Raw genomic sequence first — 12,638 nt, 5'->3', positions numbered from 1 at the left:
GTAGCCCCTTTAGGCACTGGAGCTGCTCTAAGGTCTCCCCTTAAGGAGCCGTCTCCTCATGTCCCCACAAGGCACAGAGGGATAGCAGGACCAAAAGGACAAATACCTCTGTGGCCGCTTTGCCTTTCCCATGAGGACAGTGGCTGAATGACACTCCTGCTGTGGGTGTCACAGGGCTCCCATATCCAGCCGGGAAGAGACAGGAGCTGCCAGAGCCCCCCACCTCGGCACGGGGGCCGTGCTTGGAGCCAGCCCATCATGTCCCCGCGGGCGCTGCCAGACCCGTGCCCGCACACAGCCAGTCCAGGCAGGTCCCCAACGCACACCCCTGCCGGGACCAGCAACCTGAGCTCCACTGGGATCAGCCAGCAGCTCCGGGCTCTGACCTCTCCTGCTGCCGGACCGAGAGCTGATGGGAGCCCGGGATGCTTAACCTGTGCCAAGTGATGAGAGGCCAAGCCCTGTGGCTTTACCTCTGGAGCGAGCAGCGTGACACCCTCCTCTTCCTCAAGGGCACAGAGGGCAGGTTGGCTTCCCTCATTCCCATACCCCCCCAATCCTGCTCTGTACTCATGTCCTCTCCTTGCTGTCTAAATTTAGGGTCTGGAAGCAGGCTAGCACATCCCAGTTGATGTCAGCCCCTGCATTATGCATGCCAACAGTAGCGCTTGCTGCTCCGGGTGGATGTGCCAAGAAGAGCTGGGAAACCTGCTGCTGGCCCAGCCCCAGCTCCCACCCTCGGTTGTGAGTGGAAAGATGCTCCTTGGACCCCCTTTCCTGGGGTCTGGCCCCACAGAGGGAGTGGATTCGTGCTGGTGGGTCTCCTGGAGCCAGTGGGCCTGCTGGAGATGGAGGGTATGTTGTCAGAGCACCTATAGCAAGAAGGGCTGCTATAGGTGATGAAAGGAGGAAGAGGGAAAATATGGGTCCATTGCTCCATGAGATGGGAGAACTGATGCTGCCAGACATGGGAAAGACTGAGGAATTGAACCCCTTCTTTGACTCTTTACTTGCAAGACTTCAGGAATCCCAGGTCCCAGAGACCCTGTGGGAAGGCTGGAATAAGGAAGACATGCCCTTGGTAGAAAAGGATCAGGTCAGGGGATACTTAAGCAAACCGGACATACATAAGTCCATGGGACCTGCTGGGATGCACCCCTGAGTGCTGAGGGAGGTGGCACATGTCACTGCGAGGCCAGCGTTGACAGCATTTGAATGATCATGGTGACTGTGAGAAGAGCCTGAAGGCTGGAGGAAAGCAAACATCACTCCTATCTTCAAGAAGGGCAAGCAAGGACCCAGGGAACTATGGGCTTATCAGCTTTACCTTGACTCCCGGGAAGGTGGTGGAGCAGCTGATCCTGGAAATCATTTCCAGGCACATTAAGAAGTCAGCATGGGGAGGCCATGCTTGACCGACTTGATGGACTTATTCAATGAAAGGGCTGGATTTGTAACCAGGGGAAAGCAGAGGGTATTGCCTGCCTGGACTTCAGGAAGGCCTTTGGCACTGTCTTCCCTAAAATCCTAACAGAGAAGCTGTAGATGCAGATGGATCGAGGTGAGGTGGGTTGAACACTGGCTGCATGGCCAGGTCCAGGGGTGGTGGGTGACCAGTGGCACCAAGTCTAGTTGGAGGCCAGTCCCTGGTGGGGTACCCCAAGGGTCTATACTGGGTCCAATCCTGTTTAACATCTTAATTAATGATCTGGATGATGGGGCAGTGTCAGCTCAGCGAGTCTGCAGATGACACTGAATTGGGAAGGGTGGCTGATGTAGCAGAGGGTTGTGCTGCCATCCAGAGGGACCTGGACGGTCAGGCTGGAGGAATGGGCTGACAAGAACATCACAAGGTTCAACAAGGAGAAAGGCAAAGTTCTGCCCCCAGGAAGAGCAATCCCAGCACCAGCATGTGCTGGGGGCTGCCTGGCTGGAAAGCAGCTCTGCAGAAAAGGACCTGGGGGTCCTGGTGGATGAAAGGTTGGACATGAGCGGGCAATGTGCATTTGAGCCCAGAGCCCCACCATGTGCTGGGCTGCACCCCCAGAGCGTGAGCAGCAGGTCCAGGGAGGGGATTCTGCCCCTCTGCTGCACTCTGGGGAGACCCCAATTGGATACTGCATCCAGTTCTGGTGTCCCCAACACAAGAGGGACGTGGAGCTGTTGGAGTGAGCTCAGAGGAGGCCCCGGAGCTGCGAGGGCTGGAGCAGCTCTGCTCTGGAGCCAGGCTGAGAGAGCTGGGCTGGGGCAGCCTGGAGAAGAGAAGGCTCCTCAAGGGGAGACCTTAGAGCAGCTCCAGTGCCGAAAGGGGCTCCAGGAAACCTGGAGAAGGGCTTTGGACAAGGGCCTGGAGGGACAGGCCAAGGGGAATGGCTTTAACCTGCCAGAGGGGAGATTGAGATGAGCTCTGAGGCAGAAGCTCTTCCCTGTGAGGGTGCTGAGGCGCTGGCACAGACTTTTCCCAGAGAAGCTGTGGCTGCCCCATCCCTGGCAGTGTTCAAGGCCAGGTTGGACACAGGGGCTTGGAGCAACCTGCTCTAGTGGAAGGTGTCCCTGCCCGTGGCAGGGGGTTGGAACTGGATGAGCTTTAAGATCCCTTTAACACAAACCATCCCATGATTCTATGATCCCCTCACTCGGGGCATCCCGGAGCCGCTCTCACTGTGCCAGCGGATCCCCTCGGCGGTGCCCGGTGAAGGAGGCTCCGGGGCTGCCGCTTGGGGGGGGTGTTTGTGGGTGCCAGGACCCGCCCCGGGGGAGGCGCGGCGGGAGCGACGGGCCCCGGGCGGAGCCAGCGGCGGGAGCGGGGACCGGAGCGGGGTCCGCGGCCGCAACATGGGGGCCTGTCTCGGCGTCTGCTCCCTGCTCGGCTGCGTGAGTGCCCGCCCGGCCGGGGCAGCGGGGCGGCACCGGGCGGGGGGGGACCGGGAGGACACCGGGAGGACACCGGGAGGACACGCAGAGGGAGCGGGGCTGCGCCGGCTCCGAGCGCCGCAGCGACGGGCGCGGCGCGGGGCGGGGAGTCGCTGCGGCTGCGGGTTGAGGGGGAGGCCCGGGGGTGCCCCCGGGAATGGGCCACGGTACAGCCAAAGGGGTGGAGGAGACGTAGGGGGGTCCAAGGGGAGCCCGGAGGGTGCCCCCGCGCTGCACCCGGGGGGATGCAGGGGATACGCGGGGGGATGCATCCCTGGGTACACGGGGGATGAAGGGGACACCCAGGGGGATGTACCCATCTGTGTCCGGGGGGATGCAGGGACCCCTATGAAGATGCAGCCCTGTGTACACGAGGGATACAGGGAATACCCGGGGGATGCAGTCCTGTGTACATGGGGTATACAGGGAACGCATTGTGGGAATGCACCTTATGTACATGGGGGATACAGGGATACCCGAGGGGATGAGGACCTGTGAACACGGGGGATACAGGGGACACCCAGGGGGGATGCAGGGGACTCCCGAGTGGATGGAGCCCTGTGAACATGTGGGATACAGGGACACCCAGGGGGATGCACCCCTGTGTACATGGGAGGATCCCCAGAGCAGGCATCCCACTGCACCCAGGAAAATCCAAGGGAGACCCAAAGGGTTCACCCCAGATAACTCTGGGGCTCATGAGTGTCGTGGTTGAGGGGAGCGGTGAGTCTGAAGGTGCCTGGAGTGATGGAGCCCAGTGCACTTGGGGATGTGGGGAGTTGTAGGAGTGATGCCCTGCTGCACTGGGGGAATTCAGGGGGTTCTGGCCCCAATTCCTTAAGGGGGAAAGGCCAGTCCTGCTGCACCCATGTGATGCTGAGGGACTGGGTCCTGCCTGGTTCTCACTGCTGGGGATGCAGTAAGAGAAGGAGCTGGGAGGCAGGGGGGCTCAGTGGGTGCCATGGCCCAGGGCAGGGTGCATGACTCGGGGCGCTGTGCCCAGTGACACAGGCAGCCCCATGGCTGGTGTTGCCTTTCCTGTTGTTGCCTCACCTGCGGGCATGGGGCCAGGGCTGCGGAACCAACCCGGGAGCCTGGAAACCTGGGAACGGGGCTGGTTGTGCAACTTGACCTCAAAGCTGTGGAGGTTTGACCAACAGGAGCTTCTGAAACTCCAGATGGTACGCGGGGAGGGTCTGCAGGACCTGTCTGTAACACATGGCCAATAGTTTTCCTTATGGGCAGGTACTGGAAAAGCTGGGATTTCCCCTGGAGCAGGGCTGGGGAGGTTTCTGGCCTAATTGTGGATATTTGTCCCCAAAAAAGCTATTCTGGTTCAGGCCATAGAATCACGGAGTGGTTTGGGTTGGAGGGGACCTTAAAGGTCATCCAGTTTCAACCCCCTGCCATGGGCAGGGACTTGCTATGTAGGGTAGGGAGTTGCTATATAGGGCAGGGAGTTGCTATATAGGGCAGGGACTTGCTATGTAGGTTTAATTCTCCTGTTCCTTCAAGTGGAGCTGGCTGGTTAATGGGATGTTTTAGCTCAATTCTGAACTGAAAAACCACAAGAAGGAAAATAACCAAACCAAAACCAACATCCACTCCCCCCAAATCTGCATGGTTTTTAACAAGAGAATCTAAACTAACTCCTGGTCAGCCTGTATCATTTGGGTGAAAGCAGCACCAGATTGCCCAGCCACCTCTGCAGCACTTTCTCTACAAGCTGTCCCTGAGTGAGACTTTGCAGCACCCAAGAAGTATTTCCCTTTCTCTGCCTCCAATGATTTGCCAGACTCTGCCTACCACTGCCATGAGTGGAACGGTCATCTCAAGGTGCTTTCCTTATGGGATGGAGTTGGTGTTGCCAGCAGAAGGCTGCCCATGGCGATGGGAGTCTTGGGGGCTCATGCAGCCCTCCAGCATGGTTTGGGCACCTCATGGGGACTGTCAGCCTCATTGTGCCAACATAAAGCCAGGCGTGAGAGCCACCAGCCTCCCAAGCCTACGCCTGACCCTGTGGGCTCAGTACTCATTAACCTGCTGGTCATTGATTGAACTGGGGATAAGAACTGGTTGCTCTGCATTGCTTTGGGTTGACTCAGGCTCTGCAGCCCTGGGTTTGCCAGGGTGAAAGCTTGCAGAAGGTGTGTTGTTGGGGTGGGGTTGTTGATTTGGTGTAGTTGGGCTGGTTTAGTTGGACTGGTGCTGTTGATTTGGTGTAGCTGGGCTGGCGTTGTCGGCCTGGTGGTGTTGGGGTTGTTGTTGTTGGGGTGCTGTAGTTGGGTTCATGCTGTTGTGTTTCCCTGACTGGCTGGACAGTGCTTGTCCATCTCCATCCACGCTCTCCCAGCCTGCAGGCAGAGGGAGCACAGCAGCCCTTAGGTGTGAGTAGTGCTGGGAGTGAGCTGGGTTCCATGAGGAAGCTGATGGTGAAACTGGAGAGATCAGTCTTTCATCTGCAGCGGCTGGAACCTGAAGCTTCCTCATTACCACAGGCTCTCCTGCAGCCACTCCCTTGGCTGGCTTTTGCCATCCTGCTCTTAGGGTGTCTTTGGAAGTCTTTAATGGATGTGGATGAGAGCATGGCCAGTGCTGCCTTAATGGGGCAGGACTTCCCTTGCTCTTAACCCGTTGCTTTTGAAAGAAAAAGGCTGAAATCAAGAGGTGCCCAGGCAGAGGCTGGATGAAGTATGTTTGCATAGGATGAAACTTCCTTGCAAAGGATGAAGCTTCCTTTGCAGCTTAGAGGGGGGATGGATATCCAAGGAAGGCACCAGGGGCCATGAAAAAGCTTGACCACACAGCTTGGTGGCTCAGTGATACCAAGGTGTGCGGTGGAGTTGACATGCTGGACGGAAGAGATGGGATCCAGAGGGACCTGGATCAGGCTGGAGAGGTGGGACCTTAGAGCAGCTCCAGTGCCTAAAGGGGCTCCAGGAAACCTGGAGAGGGGCTTTGGACAAGGGCCTGTAGGGACAGGACAAGGGGAATGGCTTTAACCTGCCAGAGGGGAGATTGAGATGAGCTCTTGGGCAGAAGCTCTTCCCTGTGAGGGTGCTGAGGCGCTGGCACAGGGTGCCCAGAGAAGCTGTGGCTGCCCCATCCCTGGCAGTGTTCAAGGCCAGGTTGGACACAGGGGCTTGGAGCAACCTGCTCTAGTGGAAGGTGTCCCTTCCAACCCCCGTGGCAGGGGGTTGGAGCTGGAGGAGCTTTAAGGTCCCTTCCAACACAAACCAGTCTGGGATTCTGTGATTCTATGAAATAGGAGGGTGAATATCCAAATGGGGGAGCAGAAAAGAAGACAAGGGGTGTCTCCAGGACTCCTGGTGCCATTTTCCAAGTTGGTTGGGTATTGGAGTGAACTTGTTCCTGCAGCTCTTCTGGTTTGCAGCAACCTTTTGGTGGGATTTGGGGCCATTTCCATGAGGTCCTGCAGGCTGCAATGCTGGTGAGGAGCTCTAAGCAGTGGTGCGGATTCCTGGGCAGATCCCCATATGGTTCAACCTGGGCACGTGTTTTGGGGCCGATCTCAAACCCTCTGACACAGGATGCTCTCATTGCAGGTGTCCTGCCTCTGTGGCTCTGCACCATGTCTGCTCTGCGGCTGCTGCCCCTCAACCAAGAACTCCACCATCTCCCGCCTCGTCTTCACCTTCTTCCTCTTCCTCGGCACCCTCGTGTCCATCATTATGATAATCCCTGCTGTGGAGAAGGAGCTGCACAAGGTAAATAACTCCTGGAGGTTGCTGGGCTTGGGCACCACGGGGAAGAAGTTTAGCTCATGGTGGGTACATGGGGCTGAATCAGAAAGTGAATTTTTGGGGCATGATATTGCTTCCGTTCCCTTTTTTCTGAGCATCTCACTGGGAGAGGTGTTACTGACCCTGATTTTCCACACGGGGAAGATGCAGTGGGATAATTTCATGCATTAGCATGTTTTCCCGGATCTTTCCCAGGAAAGTTTCCTACATCCCATTTTTTGGGTTCAACTGGCCAAGTGACTTGCAAGTCATAGAATCGTGGAATGGTTTGGGTTGAAGGGACCTTAAAGCTCCTTCAGTTCCAACCCCCTGCCACGGGCAGGGACACCTTCCACTAGAGCAGGTTGCTCCAAGCCCCTGTGTCCAACCTGGCCTTGAACACTGCCAGGGATGGGGCAGCCACAGCTTCTCTGGGCACCCTGTGCCAGCGCCTCAGCACCCTCCCAGGGAAGAGCTTCTGCCTCAGAGCTCATCTCATTCTCCCCTCTGGCAGGTTAAAGCCATTCTGGGACATCAGACACAGGGTTTGATGTCTCCAGCTGAGCTAAGTGAAGGCTGGACAAGACTATATGGGAAATGCTGGTTTTATCCCAGCTTTCCTGCAATGACTGTTGGCTTTAGCTGTGTCACTCCATGGCTGTCCTTAAGCAAGCCAACCACGTGCTTTATGGGTGGCATCGGAGCAGTCACGGGCATCACTGATGGCACCAGGGTTTGTGGTGGGTGCAGGATGCTGGCATGATGCTCACCCTCCCATCACCATTGCAGCTCCCCGGCTTCTGTGAAGGCAGCGGGTCAGTGTTGGGGGTCCAGACCCGCGTTGACTGCAGCAGCTTCCTGGGCCTCAAGGCTGTGTACCGCATGGGCTTCGCCATGGCCGCCTTCTTCTTCCTCTTTGCCATCCTCATGGTGTGTGTGCGCAGCAGCAAGGACCCGCGGGCCGCTGTGCAGAATGGGTGAGCCCTCATCCCGGAGGAGGGATGCTGGTGTGGGGATGGACCAGACCCCCCCTTCCCTGGGAGCTGGGTTCCTGCTCCCAACTGTGCCACCTCTCTCCTCCCACAGCTTCTGGTTCTTCAAGTTCCTGGTGCTGGTGGGGATCACGGTGGGGGCCTTCTACATCCCTGATGGTGCCTTCACCTCAGGTGAGGAGCTGCCCCTGCTCTCCTGGCATCTCCGGGTTATCCCTCAGCCAGGGCTGGACTCAGCATCCCCACTGCTGTGTGCCCCTGTGCCACAGTCCCCCTTTCCCTGCTCTTGACTGGTTTTTCTCCTCTCTCAAGTCTGGTTTTACTTCGGCGTGGTCGGCTCCTTCCTCTTCATCCTTATCCAGCTCCTCCTCCTCATCGACTTTGCCCACTCCTGGAGCCAGCTGTGGCTGCGCAACGCAAACGAGAGCAACGCCAAGGGCTGGTATGCAGGTCAGTCCCAATGGCACCATGCAGGGTTTAGGGATGGGGAAGCTCCTTCTGGAGCTGGTGACGTTGAGCTGGTGGATATGGGGGACTCTGCTCCAGCCCCTTTCCTGTTTGGTTCCTCCCTCAGCCCTCTGCACCATCACTTTCATCTTCTACGCCATCTCCATCGCGGCCATAGTGCTGCTCTACGTCTACTACACCAAGCCCGAGGGCTGCAAGGAGGGCAAGGTCCTCATCAGCATCAACCTCATCCTCTGCCTCATCGTCTCTGCTGTGTCCATACTGCCCAAGATCCAGGTTAGGTGATGGGGAGGGCACCTTGGAGGCTGGTGGCCATGTCACTGTGGGGTACAGGACCAGCTCTGAGCACCCACGGTTGTGTTTGCAGGAGGCTCAGCCACACTCGGGGTTGCTGCAGGCGTCCCTCATCACCCTCTACACCATCTACATCACCTGGGCTGCCTTGGCCAATGTACCAAGTAAGCAGGATGCGGCCTTGGTTTGGGAGGGGGATACATGAGGCACCCACTGGGGTGGCTGCTTTGCCCTCCTGGGTCTCTGTGTGCTGGGGAAAGGTGCTGAACCCCCTGTATGTCCCCCCCAGTCCAGGCCTGTAACCCCACACTGCTGGTGAGGAACAGCACCAGCTCAGCAACAGCCACACAGCCACTGACAACCTGGTGGGACGCCCCGAGCATCGTGGGGCTCGTAATCTTCATCCTCTGCACCCTCTTCATCAGGTGAGGACTTGGCTGGTGGCCCTGGGGACTGCATCATCCCTCTGCCTGCCTGGAGCAGAGGGAGGCTCTTAGGGAATAGGTGATGCTGGAGGGGGGGGGGTCAAAACTCAGCATCCCTGAGCCTCCTGTCGCTGCAGCATCCGCTCCTCCGACCACCCCGAGGTGAACAAGCTGATGCTGACGGAGGAGAGCGGGGCCGGGGTGGACAGCGAGGCCGCGGAGCGCGGGGAGCACCGTGCCTATGACAACGAGCAGGATGGGGTGTCCTACAACTACACCTTCTTCCACCTCTGCCTCCTCCTCGCTGCCCTCTACATCATGATGACCCTCACCAACTGGTACAGGTGGGCAGAGCAACCCCTTCCCCTGCAGCCCCTTCTCCTGGTGTCCTCCCTGCTCCTACACTGGGCAGAGCTGGTTGCTGAGGTGCACCTAAGTGAGAACCCACTTCATGTGCACCATTACCAGTGTTGATTATGCTTAGTGCTGCCTATGGCAGGTTGTGCCCGGGCTCACCAGCTCCCTGCTGCAGCCTGGGATCCCTTGGGATGTGGGGCGAGCCAGGATCCAGCCCTGGGGGTGCTGTGGCTGCACTAGTGGGGTCACTTGGACAAGCTGTGGGGAGCTGCGTGCCTGCACATGGGGGTTCTCCCCTCTCTCCTCCGTGTTCTTTGTGTTGCACCCATGGCTTGGTGCTCGCAGCATCCATCCCTCCCCAGCGTGGCGGCTGCCACTGTGCTTGGGATGCGCAGGGAGATGCCACCCACTGCAGCACGGTGATGGGTGCTGCTGCTCTTTGGGATTCCAGGCCGGATGAGAGCTTGCAGGTGCTGTCGAGCCCCTGGACCGCCGTGTGGGTGAAGATCTGCTCCAGCTGGGCCGGGCTCCTGCTCTACCTCTGGACCTTGGTGGCTCCGCTGGTGCTGCCGGACCGGGACTTCAGCTGAGGTGGCCCTGGGGTTGGAGCCATTGTGTCCTTGTCCCTCGAGGCTGGGGCAGCCCCAGCAATGCTGGGTTGTGCCTTCTTGAAGGTCTTCTGCTTTCATTTGAAAGGGATGAAGTGCCAAGCACTGAAAATCAGCAAGGGCTGGGGAAGACTTGAGGATGTTTTTGAAGCTCTTCTCATCTCTTATCATGCTTGTCTAGTGCCTTTAGGGGTGCCTCCATCCCCTCCTCTTCTAGCGGACACCCCGCCTTGCCTTGGGAGGGTTTGGTGTCACCAGCTCACTTGGAGCTCCAGAACCGTGGTGCCTTTTGGAGGGGGTCTGAGGACCTGCCGTTGTGCCAGGACCCAGGACCTGGCTGGTTTCCCTCCCCAAAGAGCCTGGATGAGAACGGACCTCAGGGATTTGTGGCTGGAGGCAGATGTCCCACTGCATCCCCCAGCCGTGGTGATGGCCTCAGCTCCTCCAGGGCTCTCCTGCCCACCCATCCATGGGAGGACAGTCCCTGCTCCTCACTGGAGCACAGGTTGGGTTTCCTTGGTAATAAAGTCTCGTTTGGAATAAACCCATCAGATGTGTCCTTGTGGAGTCTTTCCTGATGTGTGCTGAGAGGTGGAGGAAGAAGGATGGATTAAACAGCCCTGATGCCAGGGTGAGAGCACCGCTGCTCCCCTGGGGGTGCAGGCAGGGGGGGAATAAACTGTCACAGCAGCCTGGAGCCCTGGACCCTGCTGCCAGCCTCGGGCACCCCAAGAGTCACAGAGTGGGTGGTGGTCGTGGTAAGCCAAGTGGAGAGCACAGCATGGGGTGCACACAGATAGGGGTACACACATGGTGTGCGCACAGCATAGGGGTGCACACTGTGCCCAGGGGCACATGGGGCTGGGGGTAGCACCGTGGTGGGCACACGCTGTGCTGGAGTTCACATCTCACATGCTGGGCTGTGTCCCACGCAGGGTGCACCCTGCCGGGGGGTCCCTGGGTGGGTGCACACTGTGCTGGGGGGTCCCTGCCCTGCAGCAGCCGTGGGGCGAGAGGGGCCCATTGCGCACCCCAGGAGCAGGCGGGGACAGAGAGAGGACAGCGCTGAGCCACGAGGGGGCGCTGGCGGTACACGCTGAAGCACACCCAGCACCCAGCACCCTGCACCCAACATGAACCTTGCATCATGCACCCTGCACCCAGCATCATGCAACCTGCACCAGCATCATGCACCCACCATCATGCACCCTGCACCCAGCATCATGTAACCAGCATCATGCACCCTCCACCAGCATCATGCACCCACCATCATGCACCCAGCACCCTGCACCCTGGACCACGCATATTGTATCTCTAAGCCGTACTCTGCTCTCTGCACCCTGCATCCTGCTCCCTGTGTAGTGCACCCTGAGTCTGGCACCCTGCATCCTGTGCTCTGCATCGTTCAACCTGCAGCCAGCACCCTGCACTCCTTGCCCAAAGCCCCTCTCCAGGTTTCCTGGAGCCCCTTTAGGCACTGGAGCTGCTCTAAGGTCTCCCCTTCAGGAGCCTTCTCTTCTCCAGGCTGCCCCAGCCCAGCTCTCTCAGCCTGGCTGCAGAGCAGAGCTGCTCCAGCCCTCGCAGCATCTCTGTGACCTCCCCTGCACTCGCTCCGACAGATCCACGTCCCTCGTGTGTTGGCTTTAGTTAGCTCTAATATGGCTTTAATTGCTCTAATTTGCTCTCCCTGGGGAGGGGGCACCTCAGAATGATGGATATGGGGGGAAATAAGCATAATGTGGGAACATTGGGGAGCCCAGGCAAAGCCAGGCAGCAGTTTTGCTCTACAACAGGGAACTGTGAGCTCTGTGATGCCAAATTAAACTGAATTTAAAGCCAAGGGTGGGGATGGTGCCCTCCTGGAGCTGCTCGGGTGGGTCATGAAGTGGTTTAGGAACCCCCCGGAGGACCCAGGCCCAGGGTGATGGGGGCACCCAGAGTCCCAAACGTGAAGAGAGGGATAGGACAAGGGGAACGGCTTTAACCTGCCAGAGGGGAGATTGAGATGAGCTCTGAGGCAGAAGCTCTTCCCTGTGAGGGTGCTGAGGCGCTGGCACAGGGTGCCCAGAGAAGCTGTGGCTGCCCCATCCCTGGCAGTGTTCAAGGCCAGGTTGGACACAGGGGCTTGGAGCAACCTGCTCTAGTGGAAGGTGTCTCTGCCCGTGGTAGGGGCTTGGAACTGGAGGAGATTTAAGGTCCCTTCAACCCAACCCAGGCTGTGACTCTGACTCTGTGGTGCACACACAGGGCAGCAGCACTGGCTGTTGCTCAGAAGAGGAGGGGAAAGCATTTACATAATTCATTGCAATGAGGCACCCGGGGAAATCCACATTGGACCTGCAGCGTGTTCCCAGTGCCACGCCGAGCTCCATGAGCCGCATCTGGAGCCATCAATGCCTCCCAGGCACACCACAGAGCAGCTCTAATTAATTGTGGAGCAAAACCAGTGCCCAGCCTCCAAAGATAATGCTGGGAGGCAGCGGCAGCATCACCCGGTGCTGGCCCCTTTGGGCATGCATTTATTTCAGTGGGTCTTTTCTCTTTCCCAGATGTTCAACCAGGCTCCCCTGGGGTAGGAGGATGCTGGGGTTAAAGCAGGAAGAGGAATAAGCCAAGTGGGGCTGTGAAATCAGGGCTGCTTGGCTGGGCTTGTGGGCAAGCATCATCTGTGAGGACTCTTCTGTGCGTGTTTGAGCCCTGTGGCCATGGGCAAGGGTGAGAGGGACCCCTCTGAGGGGATCAAACCCACAGTACAGTGGGGAGCAACCAGCCCAACATCACTTAGCCTCCAGTATCTCCATTTTGTTCTGCAGATGCATGGACCAAGCATCCCCTGGG

The 12,638-nt window shown here is 58.4% G+C and overlaps 1 protein-coding gene across 1 annotated transcript; it reads left to right on the top strand.

Moving 5' to 3' along the window:
* The first annotated feature begins 2,768 nt into the window (after positions 1–2,768).
* On the top strand, positions 2,769–10,348 carry SERINC2 (serine incorporator 2). Its single transcript, XM_030504787.1, has 10 exons — positions 2,769–2,874; positions 6,480–6,641; positions 7,446–7,633; positions 7,743–7,822; positions 7,961–8,098; positions 8,223–8,392; positions 8,484–8,574; positions 8,700–8,835; positions 8,973–9,179; positions 9,644–10,348. Exons 1-10 carry the CDS (start codon positions 2,836–2,838, stop codon positions 9,780–9,782), a joined length of 1,350 nt encoding a protein of 449 aa, XP_030360647.1. The 5' UTR covers positions 2,769–2,835; the 3' UTR covers positions 9,783–10,348.
* The last annotated feature ends 2,290 nt before the right edge of the window (positions 10,349–12,638 follow it).

The sequence above is a fragment of the Strigops habroptila genome, chromosome 12 (genome assembly GCF_004027225.2).
Source record: "Strigops habroptila isolate Jane chromosome 12, bStrHab1.2.pri, whole genome shotgun sequence".
NCBI lineage: Eukaryota > Metazoa > Chordata > Aves > Psittaciformes > Psittacidae > Strigops > Strigops habroptila.
This window is presented reverse-complemented; position numbering and strand designations above follow the sequence as displayed.

Coding starts and splice junctions, on each gene's coding strand:
- SERINC2 (XM_030504787.1), top strand. CDS start 2,836: ATGGGGGCCTGTCTCGGCGTCTGCTCCCTGCTCGGCTGC. Junction 7,634..7,742: donor CGGGCCGCTGTGCAGAATGG/GTGAGCCCTCAT, acceptor CTCCTCCCACAG/CTTCTGGTTCTTCAAGTTCC. Junction 9,180..9,643: donor ACCCTCACCAACTGGTACAG/GTGGGCAGAGCA, acceptor TTGGGATTCCAG/GCCGGATGAGAGCTTGCAGG.